The sequence below is a fragment of the Euprymna scolopes genome, chromosome 14 (assembly GCF_053919585.1).
Source record: "Euprymna scolopes isolate OS-2025 chromosome 14, ASM5391958v1, whole genome shotgun sequence".
NCBI lineage: Eukaryota > Metazoa > Mollusca > Cephalopoda > Sepiida > Sepiolidae > Euprymna > Euprymna scolopes.
The window spans coordinates 6,881,676-6,903,592 of NC_136495.1; the positions used below are offsets into that span (position 1 = coordinate 6,881,676).

Here is a 21,917-nt window from a genome sequence, read left to right on the forward strand (position 1 = left end):
ATGGCTCTTAATAAAATAGGATTTTTGTCATGTTCGAAAACTAGTGTTGCGCAAGTTTTCGCAAAAATCACAAAAAAACTAAAATTATCAAAACCAAACAAAAAAAAAATGATAACACTAGTAGTGGATGTTCAGTCTTCAACTAGGTACTTACAATCTCAAAAGTTTTTGCACTAGTAACCACCTTGAAGTACTTTTTTCAAAGTGCCCGAAAAATATTGTCGGGCCCTATGTATATATATATATATATATATATATTGAGAAGTTTTAAGGTATCGAGATCGAGTTCGGAATCAGAAAAAAAAAAAATTGATCTACTTTTCAATGCCAAAAACGATTCTTGTAATTGTTCATTATTTGGTTGCTTCTTTTTACAACTTTATTTTTCATTATTGCTACTGAACAAAAAAGGATTAATATGTGGTGATTTTAACAACAAATTTAATATTTATAGGTAACACACACGTGTATTTTTTTACATTCGTGAAAATATCTACCATATATCACATAAGATTGCATGCTAATGTTATGTAAAACCACTGTATAACTAAATATTTAATGATTTTAAAAGAATCAGAATCGGTTATTGTATCGGAATCAAAAAATATTTTGGAATCGCCCTATCATATATATATATATATATATATATATATATATATATATATATATATATATATAATAAATTCCACAGCCAAACAACGTCGCAGCTCACAAGAGCCATGACAGTCAAAGAACCGGAAGTCCAAGACTCGAGTTTCGCCCTCATTTGGGCTCATCAGTTAGACACATCCGAACTGAGGATTCGAAACCCGAGCCTCTTGCATGCAAGGCAAGCACTCTACCAACTGAGCAAACGCCCTGCACACAAGAATTCTATTAACCAACACAGATCAAGCAAACCACGCCGAAATCCGACTGTGAAATGAATCTACCTCGTATCGACAAGGGACGCGTTCATCCAACCAGCTAATAACCCCAAGCCGACGTCTCACAAGTAGGAGTTTCAACTCGAAAGGACGATGCCATCCAGCAATACTAACTACTAGTTCGGATGTGTCTAACTGATGAGCCCAAATGAGGGCGAAACTCGAGTCTTGGACTTCCGGTTCTTTGACTGTCATGGCTCTTGTGAGCTGCGACGTTGTTTGGCTGTGGAATTTATTATATACATTCTCTCACATTCTGAAAATCCTATCATAAGTTGCTCGCTTGGTTAGTATTGCTGGATGGCATCGTCCTTTCGAGTTGAAACTCCTACTTGTGAGACGTCGGCTTGGGGTTATTAGCTGGTTGGATGACCGCGTCCCTTGTCGATACGAGGTAGGTTCATTTCACAGTCGGATTTCGGCGCGGTTTGCTTGATCTGTGTTGGTTAATAGAATTCTTGTGTGCAGGGCATTTGCTCAGTTGGTAGAGTGCTTGCCTTGCATGCAAGAGGCTCGGGTTTCGAATCCTTAGTTCGGATGTGTCTAACTGATGAGCCCAAATGAGGGCGAAACTCGAGTCTTGGACTTCCGGTTCTTTGACTGTCATGGCTCTTGTGAGCTGCGACGTTGTTTGGCTGTGGAATTTATTATATACATTCTCTCACATTCTGAAAATCATATATATATATATAATCATCCACATACAGTACTGTTTCGCTGCATCAAAGCTCATGAGTGCGGTTAGACAGGCAACTACTTCAAGCCAGGATCGAAACCGAGCGATCGCCCGTACGATAGTCAAGGCTCCTAACCATTACGTTATATTATTTGATATATGAAATATCGATGTAAACACTGTTTTTTGATAATTCCAGTTTGAATCCATCAAATTATCTCATTGTACTTGGAGAACATAACACTAGTATTGAAACTGGAGACGAACAGAGAATTCAGGCTTCAGAAGTAATTATGGTAAGTATTATTCGAATTATTATTCAAGTTATATTTTGTAACACCATCAGGGTTTTTAATCTGTAAATAAACATTCAAAAATTCACACAATGTAGATTCGAGAGCACATTTTGTATGGTTTCATTGCGGCACTTTCTCAAGCGTAAACAAAATATGTATTTTCATAGGAGGTTAATGTAGTTTACTTGAAGCACTGTCTAGTGATAATAATATATTTTTCAAATAAATAAAATTAATTGCCTATTTCTGCGAAATTGCTTACGTATACAATAGCTAAAATATGGTCGTTTAAATGTAAAACACATGTCTGGCGAAGGAAGTTTTCTCGAAATATTACAATATGGTTTCTCTTTATGTTTATATAATTTTTATTTCATTGACTTTTCTACTTATAAAACCACATATATATTGAAAATAAGGTGTCGGCAAATAAAAACATCTTGAATTGGAAAATTAAAGAATAAACTGCTTTAGAAAATAAAATTATTTTTTCGCATCTAAAAGCGTGTCCCAATTTATCTGTTTATTCTTTGATATATATGCATGTATAATATATATATATTTCTGTGTATTATATTTTAATTAAAATTTGAATAAAGATTCTATACATAAGGTTTAGCAGCATTATATGTTCACTTTTATCTTTGTAATAGGACATAAAATGATGAAAAAAAAATTTACCCGTTCTTACACGGGTATTCTTCTTATTTATTGGTTTTGTTTTAGCCGATTGATATTTTTACAGATTTCAGTAAAAAATGTAGATGAGCTATATCTATTTTGCATAATTCGATTGTAACTATCTCAAATTTATAATCAGTGCCTATTTCACTTTTACAGTTTAAAACAATTTTGATATCTCTAAATTTGAAACTTTCTAGTTTTTTATTTAGACATAGGTTAACTATATTATATTATATTAGTTAACTATATTGGTTCTAAAGTATCAAATGGCATCTTTCTTTTAGCCTTTACATTTTCCTTGACTTAACATTTTATTTTTCTCTTTATGCATTTTCTACGTCCGTCTAGAACATATATATTATTGTATTTTTATAAGTAGAGCAATCAATGAAATAAAAATTATATAAAAACAATTTCTTTTCTTGTCTTCAGACAGTTAAAAATATGACTTATTTTATTCGCATAAGTAGAAAAATCAATAGAATTTCCTAAATAATTGATTCTCATATGAAATTATCGGATTTTCAAAGTGACATGTGAACTCCTGATTTGCAGTAGCCTATTATTTCGTTTTTTTTTCTTCTGTTATCTTATTGATACAAATTTATTATATTTTGTTCAGTTTTTTCTCTGAACATACTTGTTTCGACTGAGAAAAAATTTAGAATGAAGACATTTTCCTGTACTCAAGAAAGCAGAGACGTTATCGTGTGAAATTCTACTGAGTTCTTCAAATATATATACATATATATGTGTGTGTGTGTGTGTGTGTGTGTGGTGTGTGTGTGTGTGTGTGTGTGTGTGTGTGTGTGTGTGTGTGATAGGCCAGTGCATGTAGATATGTCTGAATGAGGAATTCTAAATTCTAAACTTTGAAAATTAAAAAAAACTTATTAAAACTTATTTTATTGCCTTTTCTCTTCTTCTTCTTCTTCTTCTTCTTATTATTATTATTATTATTATTATTATTGCAGCATCCAGATTTTACTGCTAATCCAGATGGCTACCCATTTGATTTGGCCCTTCTCAAACTCTCTCGATCAGCTACCTATACTGAAGCCGTGGAACCAATGAATCTTCCATCTGACATGAACGAAACATTCGTCAGTAGAGAATGTTGGATTATGGGATGGGGAAAAATGATATGTAAGTATGTTGAGTTGTCATACTTGTGTCATACAAGTTTCTCAGGTGATCCTCAGGTGATGCCGTCTTGTCAAATACCTTGACTAAAAACTATAGAAAACAGTGGTTATTTGTTGTATGTGATCTCGTTCCAAATCAATTAGGGTAGCAGATTATTAAAAAATTAAAAAAATGACAGAGATAGTGAGATGGGATTCAAAAATCACTGACTATAGAGATAAAGAGAGAGGGGGATTCCATGAATCACTGACTATTAGGGAGGCAGAGATAGGGAGAGAGAGGGGGATTCAAAAATCACAAATCACTGACCATTAATAATAATATAATAATATAACACGAAGACGCAGATACAAAAAGATGGTGATGTTCGTTTATTCCATACAACCGGTCAATGCCTTTGCATCAAAGAATTCAAAGTCTCTACATGACTTCTTTCTTCGCTTCAAAGGTTCGATGTCAGCTCTGTCTCTGACTCCCTTCTCCCCTGACTGACTGGCTTATCTAACTAAAGCTCTCTATATTGAGAACTCATGACGTCATTGCATGACCAACACGTGCATACCTAACTCGTGGCCTGACATGTTTTGTCTAACCTAATTTTCCTAATCCACTTTACAAATATGTTTAATATTTCTATTGTTCGGATCTAGATTCCTTATTTTAATTTCATTTCATTAACAGAAACAAAATTTATCATTATATTCCTTTCTCAATAAACAGATATCTAATTATTTTATGTGAAGTAAACAATGGTTAATTCTACATTCCATTTTCAATAACATTCTGTATTATTTATTTTAACTTATGATCGGAATTCTCAATTCCAATCCTAGCTTCGCAGGTTCGAATCTTCGGCTATCCTATCTCATATTTACTCACTTACAAGAACAGACGACTTATTCTTTAATATTCTGATGGAATGTGCTCTGACTAACTCTACAAGCAGTAAAATCCCACTCTTCACTGTTGAGGTCCTAAGATGCCGGAAATATTTTTACCCTAATACTTTCTTCCATCAAACTGTTAGACTTTGAAATTCCTCACATTGTCTTGATTTCCTAACATGCAAAAGTTTATATGTAATGCAAACAGACATCTTGCTGCTCAACTCCCTATATAATCTCCAGTAGATATGATCCCAAATAGTAACTCTTTAAGTCGAAGTAGTAATATTCTTGTTTTGGGTGAATAATAGTAAAAAAAAATTATAATATACTTTACATCCGAACACCTATCACCCTTTCTTTTTGAGCCATGTGACGTCATATTCATTTCTAGTACGCTTCCATAACGTAAGCAATATGCAACCCGGGTTCATCAGTGTGACCACAGCTAACCTCTCAGAAGTTTCCATTTACTGTTACTATCAGTTAACTACATTATATGCTAGAGGATCTACCTGTTTAATCTCCTAAAAAAATAGAGCAGATTACTTTTAAGCTTGGGCCAGGCAATCAATCTAAAAGAAAGAAATAATACCAATTTTGATAGGCTGTGGGGTTGCTACTCCTATTGTAACGATATTGTAGTTATGTGCAAACTGAATGGCTGACATGGTTTTGAACGCCGGCTAATCATAATATTTTTTTTTAATTTCGGTCACTTTCTGATTATGTTTGAAAGATTATAGCTTAAAGTTAATTTCTCAAAGAAAAAATAGCATGTGAAATAAAAAATCTCTGAAATAATTTTATCTCAAATCTAAAAAACCGTACATTTCACATAAAAATTCATTATGGCAAAGATTGTTATTACATTTTTCTGACAAGAAAAATATAAGTTTTCTTGAATTATTTCCAAATGAAATATTAAGTCTTAAGATAATGAATTAATACAATAAATGTACTTAACTTTTGATATAAAAGGTAATAATTATCCAAAATTTGACAGTGGTAGCCACAAAAGTTTATTTATAGTGTCAAAAAGAATCATAAGAATTCAAAGAAGTATGGATGCACATAAAAAGCATAATTTATTTCAGGCGATAAAAGGTCAATTAAATTCATTAAGTTACAATGACAATTCATCATTAAAAATATTCAATTATTGATAGAACTTAAACTTGAAAGACAAACTGCATAAACGTTAATTAATTCATTAATTTATTAATTCTGACAATTCATTGAAATGGAATATAATATTTACTATTTTTTAATTTAATTATTTTTGTATGTTCCTGTCTTTCAATTTAATTTTTTTTTACTTTACTTTCCAAAATTATATGAAAATTATCTTACATACTATAAGAAAGTAACTACCGCTAACCTGATAATTAAAAACAACCCCCGGACAATTAAAACGGTCGAAAAAAAGCCAATGTAGTTTATCAATTTCAATGCCCCTTGGGAGATTGTGTCTCCTACAATACAAATAGTATATCGGTCATACGACTAACACATTGTCCAGAAGATTAACCCCTCATCTTTCTGATACCAGCTCCATCAGCCAGCACCTGAAATAACATGGCTGGCCCATTCACAATATAGAACAATTTTAGTCGACAACACAAAAGTTATCCTCACAGACCACAACGTAAAAAGATTAAAAATATTAGAGGCTTTGTATATACGAATGAAGTAACCCACAATTAATAATATCAATTTTCATAATAGCAATAACATCCTAAAGTGTCTGGACACTTAAAAGTTATATATGTACAATGGGAGGGAAGGTATATATATAAAAAAAACTATAAATCATAATTCAAATAGCATCCGTATATTTATTTTAGTATCATTTTTAAAAACGTAAAAACAACGCAGCTTTTACACACGAATCGCATCATTTGAATTCACATAAAAACCTGTAAATTACAATTTAAATAACACTCATCCATTTATTTTAATACTAGCGGGGGAACCCAGCGTTTCCCGGGTGTTTGTATGTGTGTGTGGTGTTAAATAAAAAAGAAACTGGGGGGGTAGGATCGAACCCGAAGCCCTGAGGCGAAGTTTGAAAATAAAATCGGCCAGCCAGAATGGGTTACTGAAAAATGTTTGAATTTATTTAAGTAAGAACCAAATTGATAGGTGCGAGCTCGGAAGTCGTCGAGCTGAACGACGGCGACGACGACGACGACGACGACGACGACGACGACGACGATGACGACGACGACGTAGGTTTGTTTATTATAAGCGAAGTAAAAAAAGAAAACAACGTTTTAATTAAGCGGGGGGGTAATCAAAACATCGAAAAAACACAAAAAAACTAACGTAAGGCAAACGAACGATGAAAACAGAAAACAAACACGTGAAAAATGGCTTAAATAAGCCTGTTTCGATATTAAAATGTAAAAAATCGGTGGGTTTTGGGGTGTGTGATCGTGGGTGGATAAGCGAAGTAAAAAAAAAACAGAAAAACGAACGTTACGTGAAAAATGGCTTAAATAATACTGGTTCAATATTTAAATTTAAAAAATCGAAAAAAAAATAGAAGACATCTCACACCACGATTCGAACCCAAAACGTTTAGATAATGAACCAATGCTCTAATCGACTGACCTAACGCGACGTACACGAAAATTGTTCAGTTTTTCAACTATTTAAAGTAAATCAGGTGATGACGGCATCTGGCGCATGCGTAGAACCGCTAGTCATCACGGGAAGACCGTTTTTGTTGACCCCCCCTGTCGAAAATTGTCGATTTCGGGGTGCAAAAATGAACGTTTTTGGCCAATTTTTCGTTATTTTTCGAGGGAAGGATGGGGCTTCGATATGATACCGAGTTTGTGAATTTTCGTCGTGTCTGTCGAAAGTTTTTAGCAGACACACAAACATACACACATACATACATACATTTTCGCTTTTATATATATAGATCATTAAAAACGTACACAAAAACACACCTTTTTACACACGACTCGCTTCTTCACACGAATCCACCTATAAATAAAACGAAGCGTACAACAACAACAACATTCTAAATCAAAAACTGCCTGAAGACGACAGATGAAACGTCGAAAGTACTAGCAAGAACAACATATAATAATGAAATAGATTTCGGAACATTCATACACCGGTTCGACTGTAATGTCAAAAATACCATTCATCGAATGGAAAAACTACAGAAAAAGATAATCAAACAAGAACACTCTGTGCTATTCAATGTAACACTAAAGAGAGGCCACATCAGACTTGTAGGGTTGATGTGACGTTTATTTTGGTTAAAAGTAATTTTTTGTTCCCGGACGATGATTGGGTTGAAGTAATAAAAATTATTATTAATTTTTATTTTGTGAATAAATTCTGAGCTAAGTCTGTTGTTGAAATGGCGGCGGCAAGAGTGCCTTTGTAGCGAGAGGTTAATCACATTCTAGACTTCAAAAGAGAGAGAGAGAGAGAGAGAGAGAGAGAGGGAGACAAGTATTGTTAAGCAGCACTGAGTGTTTTTGCTTAATGAACTTTTTTTTGTAATTTTTTCAAATTGTCCTTCTTATTTCTCGGTCGAATCTATGCAAGAAAGTTCCATAGTCGTCTTCCTCTATCCGTTTTTTCTTTTTGTTGTTTTTTGCAACTACTTTCAACTCCATCGACAACGGACCAGCCAGACCCAAAGTGGGGTTCGATGTACTGCATCTTATCAGTGACATGCTCCAACATAGGCGCGAACCCAGGTCGTCGCACGCATGAAGTGTGCAATACTGACGACCTAACCATATGGACTACGACGCAATCTATTGGCTATGCCTCGATTTTTTTAAATTCTTATATTTTTATCCAGTTCTACATTCTACGATGTGACAAGCAACGCGTCCTATACAACTAAGATAGTTACTGCTGGTATGCAGACGGCAGATATCACATCTACAGACATTAACTGAAATTAGCCGACTCCCCAGACACGATTTCGGAACAACCTATTTGTTGAGGGACATCACATAAAGGATGAACCGCTTAGACAATATGAGACCGCTTGTTCCGGCGTCATCAAATATGTTTCCAAAGTAAAGATATTCTTTCTTTTCTTTACAGTTTGTGTGTGTGTGTGTGTGTGTGTGTGTGTGTGTGTGTGTGTGTGTGTGTGTGTGTGTGTGTGTGTGTGTGTGTGTGTGTGTGCTGCTTAAGGAATTTAATGATTTTTATTTAGAACTAGAACTGCACGCCAGTGGAACTCTGTTCCGTCTGCCTGCTTCCCACCTGACTACAACCTGGATGTCTTCAAGTTCAACGTAAACAAATTCCTGATGAACCGCCCCCTGTTGGAAAACTGCTTCTGTGGTACCAGTATTCAAGAATTCTGGCGAAAGAACTGACCCATTAAATTATCGACCTATTAGCCTCCTCTCACTTTTTGCTAAAATATTTGAGACCTTAATTAACCATGCTCTAGTCCAGCACCTTACAGATGCTAAACTTCTGACCGACCAACAATATGGATTTAGACAAGCCCGTTCCATGGCAGACATCCTCACTGTAATCTCTGAACGCATATACCATTCACTGGACAAAGCGGGAGAGGGCAGAGCGGTAGCTCTAGATATATCTAAGGCTTTTGACAGGGTATGGCATGAGGGTCTCCTCAGGAAGATTAGATCATACGGTATCACTGGTAGAATACTTAACATAATTAAATCCTTCTTAGATAAGAGAAAAATCCAGGTTGTCCTCGACGAAACAGTGTGATATAAATGCGGGAGTGCCCCAGGGATCTATCCTTGGACCTCTGTTGTTCCTGATATTCATAAATGACCTCCCCGACAAAATTGCCTCTGAGATGGGTATATATGCTGATGACACCACACTCTATGGCAGGCACGGCAGGAAAACAAATGAACATATATCTAAAGTAATGGCAGAAACACTAGAGGATGACCTCCAATCAGTAGTGGAATGGGGACAAAAATGGATGGTCACGTTCAATGCCGCCAAGACTAAACTGGTTTCATTCAATAATTACAAGAAACCTTCTCTACCACCTATAGCAATGGCCAACGACTCTTTATCTGAGAGTATGTCTTTCAAGCTCCTTGGCCTAACGTTCACAGGAAACATGAGTTGGAACAATTACATCGAGGGCATTGCCAGGGCCGCTGCGAGGAAGGTGGGCTCTCTCTACCGTGCTAGAAAACTTCTAACACCCAAAAATATCCTGTATCTCTATAAGGCCACCATTCGCCCATGTATGGAGTATTGCTGTCATATTTGGGCTGGTGCATCGGCTACTAGTCTCTCGCTCCTTGACAGGGTTCAAAAGAGAGTCGCAAATCTGATAGGCCCTAAACTGGCATCTAAGCTTCAGCCTCTGTCCCATCGTCGAAACGTTGCATCCCTCTGCCTGTTCTACAAGTATTATAATGGTGAATGCTCTGATGAACTGCAAGCACTTGTGCCCCCACGACGTGAACACCCTCGACAGACCCGACAAGCTGCAAAATCCCACCCCCACACTGTAGAGATCCCTAGATGTAAAAGATCTTTCTACTCCAGTAGTTTCTTCCCCAGAACTGCTAGACTTTGGAATTCCATTCCAGGTCACTGCTTCCCCAACTGTACTGACATGCATAAGTTCAAGTGCAACGTGAACCAACATCTTGCTGCCCTAATCCCTACATAGTACCCCAGTAGATGTTTCCCCTGATAGTAGCCCCCTACACCAAAGTGGCAATGTGCCTTGTTTGGGGTGAAAATGTAATAAAAAAAAAAAAAATAAAAAAAAGTAGACACTTTATTACATCTCCACACTAACGTACTGTACTTACAATGACCCTTATCCCTGAGTGGCTTCCGGGCCTTGATAAGTGGTAACCACCTTGTAAAATAAAAAAATTAAAAAAATCCTTACAATTTTTGTTTCGAAAAGTACGTCTGCTACTTTGCAGTGCATTGATTCGCTGATCGACGTCTTACGTCACATTACAATCAAACCCGAGCGCATGACGTCACATTTCAATCAAACCCGAGCACATGACGTCATGTTCCGGGCAAAGCCGATCGGACGCTGAGTTACGTCTGGTTCAAATTACGCACAAGTAACAAATTCGCAATGATTGAAATTTAAAGTGACGTGCAATTATTGTATTTTATTGACATGAATACATGTTACCATGACTAAAAGTTCATTATTTTTAGTACTAATTTTTTTAGAAATAATTACACAAACTTCAAATTTAAATCATTGTGAATTTATTTAAACGGTCCTTTGTATATACACTTATGTTACCGTGCTATTTCTGAAAATAGTATTTTCAAGTTATATTAAAGTTTTGCATTTTTTTTTTATTAAATTGTTAGGTGAAAGTACAAAATAATTACAATACGCCCATCAGTTTTGTAACATCAGTGCACGCACGCTAAGTAAATCCATCCTCAAAAATATCTATAATAAAATGATTACATAAATTCAAGTTTTACGATATCATTTTTTTAAATGTTAGGTGAAAGTACAGAATAGTTACATAACATCCGCCAGCCTGGTAGCATAAGTGCATAAGTGCCAATAAAGTGATTTTTAATATCGTATTCAGCTAAATCCATAACAATCGGCACTTGATTAAATGGTTTCTTTTATTGTCGCTACACCGTAATGACGTGATTAAAATCGTATCATACGAAAAATTGGGAGGCAAAAGAGTCACGAGAACCAAGATCACATTTACATTGTCCGCAAATAAGTAGTTTTTCGAAGGAAAAAAATCATTATCAATTACCTACGTTATTTGCGTTTACATAACAAAAACACATTATCATTGTATGCGAATAGGTAGTTTTTTAGTATTAGAATAAAAACTACCGTTGGGTTAAATCAAGGTGATTAAGCAAAAAGTTATTTTATAGAAACTACAGTTGCGAAATTATTAAGAAAACTAAAAATATATGAGGCTTACGTATTTGTTACCTATTTGCGTTATAAAAATACTCATATTTAGTAGAATTTTCGGGCAATGTAGTCACCAACGTTCCCTTTTATTTCTTTTTTTACAGTTTTTTGTTGTTGTTGTTTTCTTGATCGACACACACCCTATAACTAAAAGGGGATTTTAAAGGTAAACACGGATATCTAACAAACACGGATTACTTACAAAACTTTCTCGGCAAACATCATTTTGAGGAGTGTAACTATTCATTAGTTGGTCGGAAAAATGTAAATATTTTTGGTGTGCAGTATCGGTCGGAAAAAAATGTAAATGTTGGGTACTTATATAATTTTTGTTCGCAATATTTATTAATGACCTCCCCGACAAAACTGCCTCTGAGATGGGTATATATGCTGATGACACCACACTCTATAACAGGCATGACAGGAAAACAAATGAACACATAACTAAAGAAATGGCAAAAACACTAGAGGATGACCTCCAATCTGTAGTGGAATGGGGGCATAAATAGATGGTCACATTTTTTTTAACCATTCAGTGGTCTCATTTGCGCACGGGAGTCACCAATTTGATAGGCCCTGAACTGGCATCTAAGAATCAGCCTCTATCCCATCGACGAGTCATTGCATCCCTCTGCCTATTCTACAAGTATTTTAATGGTGAATGCTCTGACGAACTGCAGACGCTTGTGCCCCCACGACGTAGACACCCTCGACAAACCCGACAGGCAGCTAAATCCCACCCCCACACAGTAGAGATCCCTAGATGTAAAAGATCTTTCTATTCCAGTAGTTTTTTCTCCAGAACCGCTAGACTCTGGAATTCCATTCCAAGTCCCTGCTTCCCTAACTGTAATGACATGCATAAGTTCAAGTGTAACGTGAACCGACATCTTGCGGCCCAAATCCCAACATAGCGGCCCAGTAGTTGCTGCCCCTGACAGTAGCCCCCTACAGCAAAGTGGCAATGTGCCTTGTTTGGGGTGAAAATGTAATTAAAAATACCTGTTCAAAATGGCTTTCAAATAATAACATCATTATTTCTGCACGACAACAAAAATTACATAAGTACCCAACATTTACATTTTTTCCGACCGATACTACACATCCAAAACATTTACATTTTTTCCGACCGATACTACACATCCAAACCATTTACATTTTTTCCGACCGATACTACACATCCAAAACATTTACATTTTTTCCGACCGATACTACACATCCAAAACATTTACATTTTTTCCGACCGATACTACACATCCAAAACATTTACATTTTTTCCGACCGATACTACACATCCAAAACATTTACATTTTTTCCGACCGATACAACACATCCAAAACATTTACATTTTTTCCGACCGATACTACACATCCAAAACATTTACATTTTTTCCGACCGATACTACACATCCAAAACATTTACATTTTTTCCGACCGATACTACACATCCAAAACATTTACATTTTTTCCGACCGATACTACACATCCAAAACATTTACATTTTTTCCGACCAATACCACACATCAAAAGCATTTACATTTTTTCCGACCGATACTACACATCCAAAACATTTACATTTTTTCCGACCGATACTACACATCCAAAACATTTACATTTTTTCCGACCGATACTACACATCCAAAACATTTACATTTTTTCCGACCGATACTACACATCCAAAACATTTACATTTTTTCCGACCGATACTACACATCCAAAACATTTACATTTTTTCCGACCGATACTACACATCCAAAACATTTACATTTTTTGCGACCGATACTACACATCCAAAACCATTTACATTTTTTCCGACCGATACTACACATCCAAAACATTTACATTTTTTCCGACCGATACTACACATCCAAAACATTTACATTTTTTCCGACCAGTACTAAACATCCAAAACATTTACATTTTTTCCGACCGATACTACACATCCAAAACATTTACATTTTTTCCGACCGATACTACACATCCAAAACATTTACATTTTTTCCGACCGATACTACACATCCAAAACATTTACATTTTTTCCGACCGATACTACACATCCAAAACATTTACATTTTTTCCGACCGATACTACACATCCAAAACATTTACATTTTTTCCGACCGATACTACACATCCAAAACATTTACATTTTTTCCGACCGATACTACACATCCAAAACATTTACATTTTTTCCGACCGATACTACACATCCAAAACATTTACATTTTTTCCGACCGATACTACACATCCAAAACATTTACATTTTTTCCGACCGATACTACACATCCAAAACATTTACATTTTTTCCGACCGATACTACACATCCAAAACATTTACATTTTTTCCGACCGATACTACACATCCAAAACATTTACATTTTTTCCGACCGATACTACACATCCAAAACATTTACATTTTTTCCGACCAGTACTAAACATCCAAAACATTTACATTTTTTCCGACCGATACTACACATCCACAACATTTACATTTTTTCCGACCGATACTACACATCCAAAACATTTACATTTTTTCCGACCGATACTACACATCCAAAACATTTACATTTTTTCCGACCGATACTACACATCCAAAACATTTACATATTTTCCGACCGATACTACACATCCAAAACATTTACATTTTTTCCGACCGATACTACACATCCAAAACATTTACATATTTTCCGACCGATACTACACATCAAAAACATTTACATTTTTTCCGACCGATACTACACATCCAAAACATTTACATTTTTTCCGACCGATACTACACATCCAAAACATTTACATTTTTTCCGACCGATACTACACATCCAAAACATTTACATTTTTTCCGACCAGTACTAAACATCCAAAACATTTACATTTTTTCCGACCGATACTACACATCCAAAACATTTACATTTTTTTCCGACCGATACTACACATCCAAAACATTTACATTTTTTCCGACCGATACTACACATCCAAAACATTTACATTTTTTCCGACCGATACTACACATCCAAAACATTTACATTTTTTCCGACCGATACTACACATCCAAAACATTTACCTTTTTTCCGACCGATACTACACATCCAAAACATTTACATTTTTTCCGACCGATACTACACATCCAAAACATTTACATTTTTTCCGACCGATACTACACATCCAAAACATTTACATTTTTTCCGCCCGATACTACACATCCAAAACATTTACATTTTTTCCGACCGATACTACACATCCAAAACATTTACATTTTTTCCGACCGATACTACACATCCAAAACATTTACATTTTTTCCGACCGATACTACACATCAAAAACATTTACATTTTTTCCGACCGATACTACACATCCAAAACATTTACATTTTTTCCGACCGATACTACACATCCAAAACATTTACATTTTTTCCGACCGATACTACACATCCAAAACATTTACATTTTTTCCGACCAGTACTAAACATCCAAAACATTTACATTTTTTCCGACCGATACTACACATCCAAAACATTTACATTTTTTCCGACCGATACTACACATCCAAAACATTTACATTTTTTCCGACCGATACTACACATCCAAAACATTTACATTTTTTCCGACCGATACTACACATCCAAAACATTTACATTTTTTCCGACCGATACTACACATCCAAAACATTTACATTTTTTCCGACCGATACTACACATCCAAAACATTTACATTTTTTCCGACCGATACTACACATCAAAAACATTTACATTTTTTCCGACCGATACTACACATCCAAAACATTTACATTTTTTCCGACCAGTACTAAACATCCAAAACATTTACATTTTTTCCGACCGATACTACACATCCAAAACATTTACATTTTTTCCGACCGATACTACACATCCAAAACATTTACATTTTTTCCGACCGATACTACACATCAAAAACATTTACATTTTTTCCGACCGATACTACACATCCAAAACATTTACATTTTTTCCGACCGATACTACACATCCAAAACATTTACATTTTTTCCGACCGATACCACACATCCAAAGCATTTACATTTTTTCCGACCGATACTACACATCCAAAACATTTACATTTTTTCCGACCGATACTACACATCCAAACCATTTACATTTTTTCCGACCGATACTACACATCCAAAACATTTACATTTTTTCCGACCGATACTACACATCCAAAACATTTACATTTTTTCCGACCGATACTACACATCCAAAACATTTACATTTTTTCCGACCGATACTACACATCCAAAACATTTACATTTTTTCCGACCGATACAACACATCCAAAACATTTACATTTTTTCCGCCCGATACTACACATCCAAAACATTTACATTTTTTCCGACCGATACTACACATCCAAAACATTTACATTTTTTCCGACCGATACTACACATCCAAAACATTTACATTTTTTCCGACCGATACTACACATCCAAAACATTTACATTTTTTCCGACCGATACCACACATCCAAAGCATTTACATTTTTTCCGACCGATACTACACATCCAAAACATTTACATTTTTTTCCGACCGATACTACACATCCAAAACATTTACATTTTTTCCGACCGATACTACACATCCAAAACATTTACATTTTTTCCGACCGATACTACACATCCAAAACATTTACATTTTCTCCGACCGATACTACACATCCAAAACATTTACATTTTTTCCGACCGATACTACACATCCAAAACATTTACATTTTTTGCGACCGATACTACACATCCAAAACATTTACATTTTTTCCGACCGATACTACACATCAAAAACATTTACATTTTTTCCGACCGATACTACACATCCAAAACATTTACATTTTTTCCGACCGATACCACACATCCAAAGCATTTACATTTTTTCCGACCGATACTACACATCCAAAACATTTACATTTTTTCCGACCGATACTACACATCCAAAACATTTACATTTTTTCCGACCGATACTACACATCCAAAACATTTACATTTTTTCCGACCGATACTACACATCCAAAGCATTTACATTTTTTCCGACCGATACTACACATCCAAAACATTTACATTTTTTCCGACCGATACTACACATCCAAAACATTTACATTTTTTCCGACCGATACTACACATCCAAAACATTTACATTTTTTCCGACCGATACTACACATCCAAAACATTTACATTTTTTCCGACCGATACTACACATCCAAAACATTTACATTTTTTCCGACCGATACTACACATCCAAAACATTTACATTTTTTCCGACCGATACTACACATCCAAAACATTTACATTTTTTCCGACCGATACTACACATCCAAAACATTTACATTTTTTCCGACCAGTACTAAACATCCAAAACATTTACATTTTTTCCGACCGATACTACACATCCACAACATTTACATTTTTTCCGACCGATACTACACATCCAAAACATTTACATTTTTTCCGACCGATACTACACATCCAAAACATTTACATATTTTCCGACCGATACTACACATCCAAAACATTTACATTTTTTCCGACCGATACTACACATCCAAAACATTTACATTTTTTCCGACCGATACTACACATCCAAAACATTTACATTTTTTCCGACCAGTACTAAACATCCAAAACATTTACATTTTTTCCGACCGATACTACACATCCAAAACATTTACATTTTTTCCGACCGATACTACACATCCAAAACATTTACATTTTTTCCGACCGATACTACACATCCAAAACATTTACATTTTTTCCGACCGATACTACACATCCAAAACATTTACATTTTTTCCGACCGATACTACACATCCAAAACATTTACATTTTTTCCGACCGATACTACACATCCAAAACATTTACATTTTTTCCGACCGATACTACACATCAAAAACATTTACATTTTTTCCGACCGATACTACACATCCAAAACATTTACATTTTTTCCGACCAGTACTAAACATCCAAAACATTTACATTTTTTCCGACCGATACTACACATCCAAAACATTTACATTTTTTCCGACCGATACTACACATCCAAAACATTTACATTTTTTCCGACCGATACTACACATCAAAAACATTTACATTTTTTCCGACCGATACTACACATCCAAAACATTTACATTTTTTCCGACCGATACTACACATCCAAAACATTTACATTTTTTCCGACCGATACTACACATCCAAAACATTTACATTTTTTCCGACCAGTACTAAACATCCAAAACATTTACATTTTTTCCGACCGATACTACACATCCAAAACATTTACATTTTTTCCGACCGATACTACACATCCAAAACATTTACATTTTTTCCGACCGATACTACACATCCAAAACATTTACATTTTTTCCGACCGATACTACACATCCAAAACATTTACATTTTTTCCGACCGATACTACACATCCAAAACATTTACATTTTTTCCGACCGATACTACACATCCAAAACATTTACATTTTTTCCGACCGATACTACACATCAAAAACATTTACATTTTTTCCGACCGATACTACACATCCAAAACATTTACATTTTTTCCGACCAGTACTAAACATCCAAAACATTTACATTTTTTCCGACCGATACTACACATCCAAAACATTTACATTTTTTCCGACCGATACTACACATCCAAAACATTTACATTTTTTCCGACCGATACTACACATCAAAAACATTTACATTTTTTCCGACCGATACTACACATCCAAAACATTTACATTTTTTCCGACCGATACTACACATCCAAAACATTTACATTTTTTCCGACCGATACCACACATCCAAAGCATTTACATTTTTTCCGACCGATACTACACATCCAAAACATTTACATTTTTTCCGACCGATACTACACATCCAAACCATTTACATTTTTTCCGACCGATACTACACATCCAAAACATTTACATTTTTTCCGACCGATACTACACATCCAAAACATTTACATTTTTTCCGACCGATACTACACATCCAAAACATTTACATTTTTTCCGACCGATACTACACATCCAAAACATTTACATTTTTTCCGACCGATACAACACATCCAAAACATTTACATTTTTTCCGCCCGATACTACACATCCAAAACATTTACATTTTTTCCGACCGATACTACACATCCAAAACATTTACATTTTTTCCGACCGATACTACACATCCAAAACATTTACATTTTTTCCGACCGATACTACACATCCAAAACATTTACATTTTTTCCGACCGATACCACACATCCAAAGCATTTACATTTTTTCCGACCGATACTACACATCCAAAACATTTACATTTTTTTCCGACCGATACTACACATCCAAAACATTTACATTTTTTCCGACCGATACTACACATCCAAAACATTTACATTTTTTCCGACCGATACTACACATCCAAAACATTTACATTTTCTCCGACCGATACTACACATCCAAAACATTTACATTTTTTCCGACCGATACTACACATCCAAAACATTTACATTTTTTGCGACCGATACTACACATCCAAAACATTTACATTTTTTCCGACCGATACTACACATCAAAAACATTTACATTTTTTCCGACCGATACTACACATCCAAAACATTTACATTTTTTCCGACCGATACCACACATCCAAAGCATTTACATTTTTTCCGACCGATACTACACATCCAAAACATTTACATTTTTTCCGACCGATACTACACATCCAAAACATTTACATTTTTTCCGACCGATACTACACATCCAAAACATTTACATTTTTTCCGACCGATACTACACATCCAAAGCATTTACATTTTTTCCGACCGATACTACACATCCAAAACATTTACATTTTTTCCGACCGATACTACACATCCAAAACATTTACATTTTTTCCGACCGATACTACACATCCAAAACATTTACATTTTTTCCGACCGATACTACACATCCAAAACATTTACATTTTTTCCGACCGATACTACACATCCAAAACATTTACATTTTTTCCGACCGATACTACACATCCAAAACATTTACATTTTTTCCGACCGATACTACACATCCAAAACATTTACATTTTTTCCGACCAGTACTAAACATCCAAAACATTTACATTTTTTCCGACCGATACTACACATCCACAACATTTACATTTTTTCCGACCGATACTACACATCCAAAACATTTACATTTTTTCCGACCGATACTACACATCCAAAACATTTACATTTTTTCCGACCGATACTACACATCCAAAACATTTACATATTTTCCGACCGATACTACACATCCAAAACATTTACATTTTTTCCGACCGATACTACACATCCAAAACATTTACATTTTTTCCGACCGATACTACACATCCAAAACATTTACATTTTTTCCGACCAGTACTAAACATCCAAAACATTTACATTTTTTCCGACCGATACTACACATCCAAAACATTTACATTTTTTCCGACCGATACTACACATCCAAAACATTTACATTTTTTCCGACCGATACTACACATCCAAAACATTTACATTTTTTCCGACCGATACTACACATCCAAAACATTTACATTTTTTCCGACCGATACTACACATCCAAAACATTTACATTTTTTCCGACCGATACTACACATCCAAAACATTTACATTTTTTCCGACCGATACTACACATCAAAAACATTTACATTTTTTCCGACCGATACTACACATCCAAAACATTTACATTTTTTCCGACCAGTACTAAACATCCAAAACATTTACATTTTTTCCGACCGATACTACACATCCAAAACATTTACATTTTTTCCGACCGATACTACACATCCAAAACATTTACATTTTTTCCGACCGATACTACACATCAAAAACATTTACATTTTTTCCGACCGATACTACACATCCAAAACATTTACATTTTTTCCGACCGATACTACACATCCAAAACATTTACATTTTTTCCGACCGATACCACACATCCAAAGCATTTACATTTTTTCCGACCGATACTACACATCCAAAACATTTACATTTTTTCCGACCGATACTACACATCCAAACCATTTACATTTTTTCCGACCGATACTACACATCCAAAACATTTACATTTTTTCCGACCGATACTACACATCCAAAACATTTACATTTTTTCCGACCGATACTACACATCCAAAACATTTACATTTTTTCCGACCGATACTACACATCCAAAACATTTACATTTTTTCCGACCGATACAACACATCCAAAACATTTACATTTTTTCCGCCCGATACTACACATCCAAAACATTTACATTTTTTCCGACCGATACTACACATCCAAAACATTTACATTTTTTCCGACCGATACTACACATCCAAAACATTTACATTTTTTCCGACCGATACTACACATCCAAAACATTTACATTTTTTCCGACCGATACCACACATCCAAAGCATTTACATTTTTTCCGACCGATACTACACATCCAAAACATTTACATTTTTTTCCGACCGATACTACACATCCAAAACATTTACATTTTTTCCGACCGATACTACACATCCAAAACATTTACATTTTTTCCGACCGATACTACACATCCAAAACATTTACATTTTCTCCGACCGATACTACACATCCAAAACATTTACATTTTTTCCGACCGATACTACACATCCAAAACATTTACATTTTTTGCGACCGATACTACACATCCAAAACATTTACATTTTTTCCGACCGATACTACACATCAAAAACATTTACATTTTTTCCGACCGATACTACACATCCAAAACATTTACATTTTTTCCGACCGATACCACACATCAAAAGCATTTACATTTTTTCCGACTGATACTACACATCCAAAACATTTACATTTTTTCCGACCGATACTACACATCCAAAACATTTACATTTTTTCCGACCGATACTACACATCCAAAACATTTACATTTTTTCCGACCGATACTACACATCCAAAGCATTTACATTTTTTCCGACCGATACTACACATCCAAAACATTTACATTTTTTCCGACCGATACTACACATCCAAAACATTTACATTTTTCCGACCGATACTACACATCCAAAACATTTACATTTTTTCCGACCGATACTACACATCCAAAACATTTACATTTTTTCCGACCGATACTACACATCCAAAACATTTACATTTTTTCCGACCGATACTACACATCCAAAACATTTACATTTTTTCCGACCGATACTACACATCCAAAACATTTACATTTTTTCCGACCAGTACTAAACATCCAAAACATTTACATTTTTTCCGACCGATACTACACATCCACAACATTTACATTTTTTCCGACCGATACTACACATCCAAAACATTTACATTTTTTCCGACCGATAC

General features: G+C 35.1%; 1 protein-coding gene across 1 annotated transcript in view; it reads left to right on the plus strand.

Moving 5' to 3' along the window:
* Window positions 1-21,917, plus strand: part of LOC145292857 (chymotrypsinogen B-like) — a 106,315-nt gene that overhangs the window by 24,549 nt on the left and 59,849 nt on the right. Inside the window, exons 3-4 of the mRNA XM_080138959.1 lie at window positions 1,802-1,898; window positions 3,557-3,728. Of these exons, the coding sequence (XP_079995085.1) occupies window positions 1,802-1,898; window positions 3,557-3,728 (269 nt within the window). The remainder of the gene's footprint in view (window positions 1-1,801; window positions 1,899-3,556; window positions 3,729-21,917) is intronic.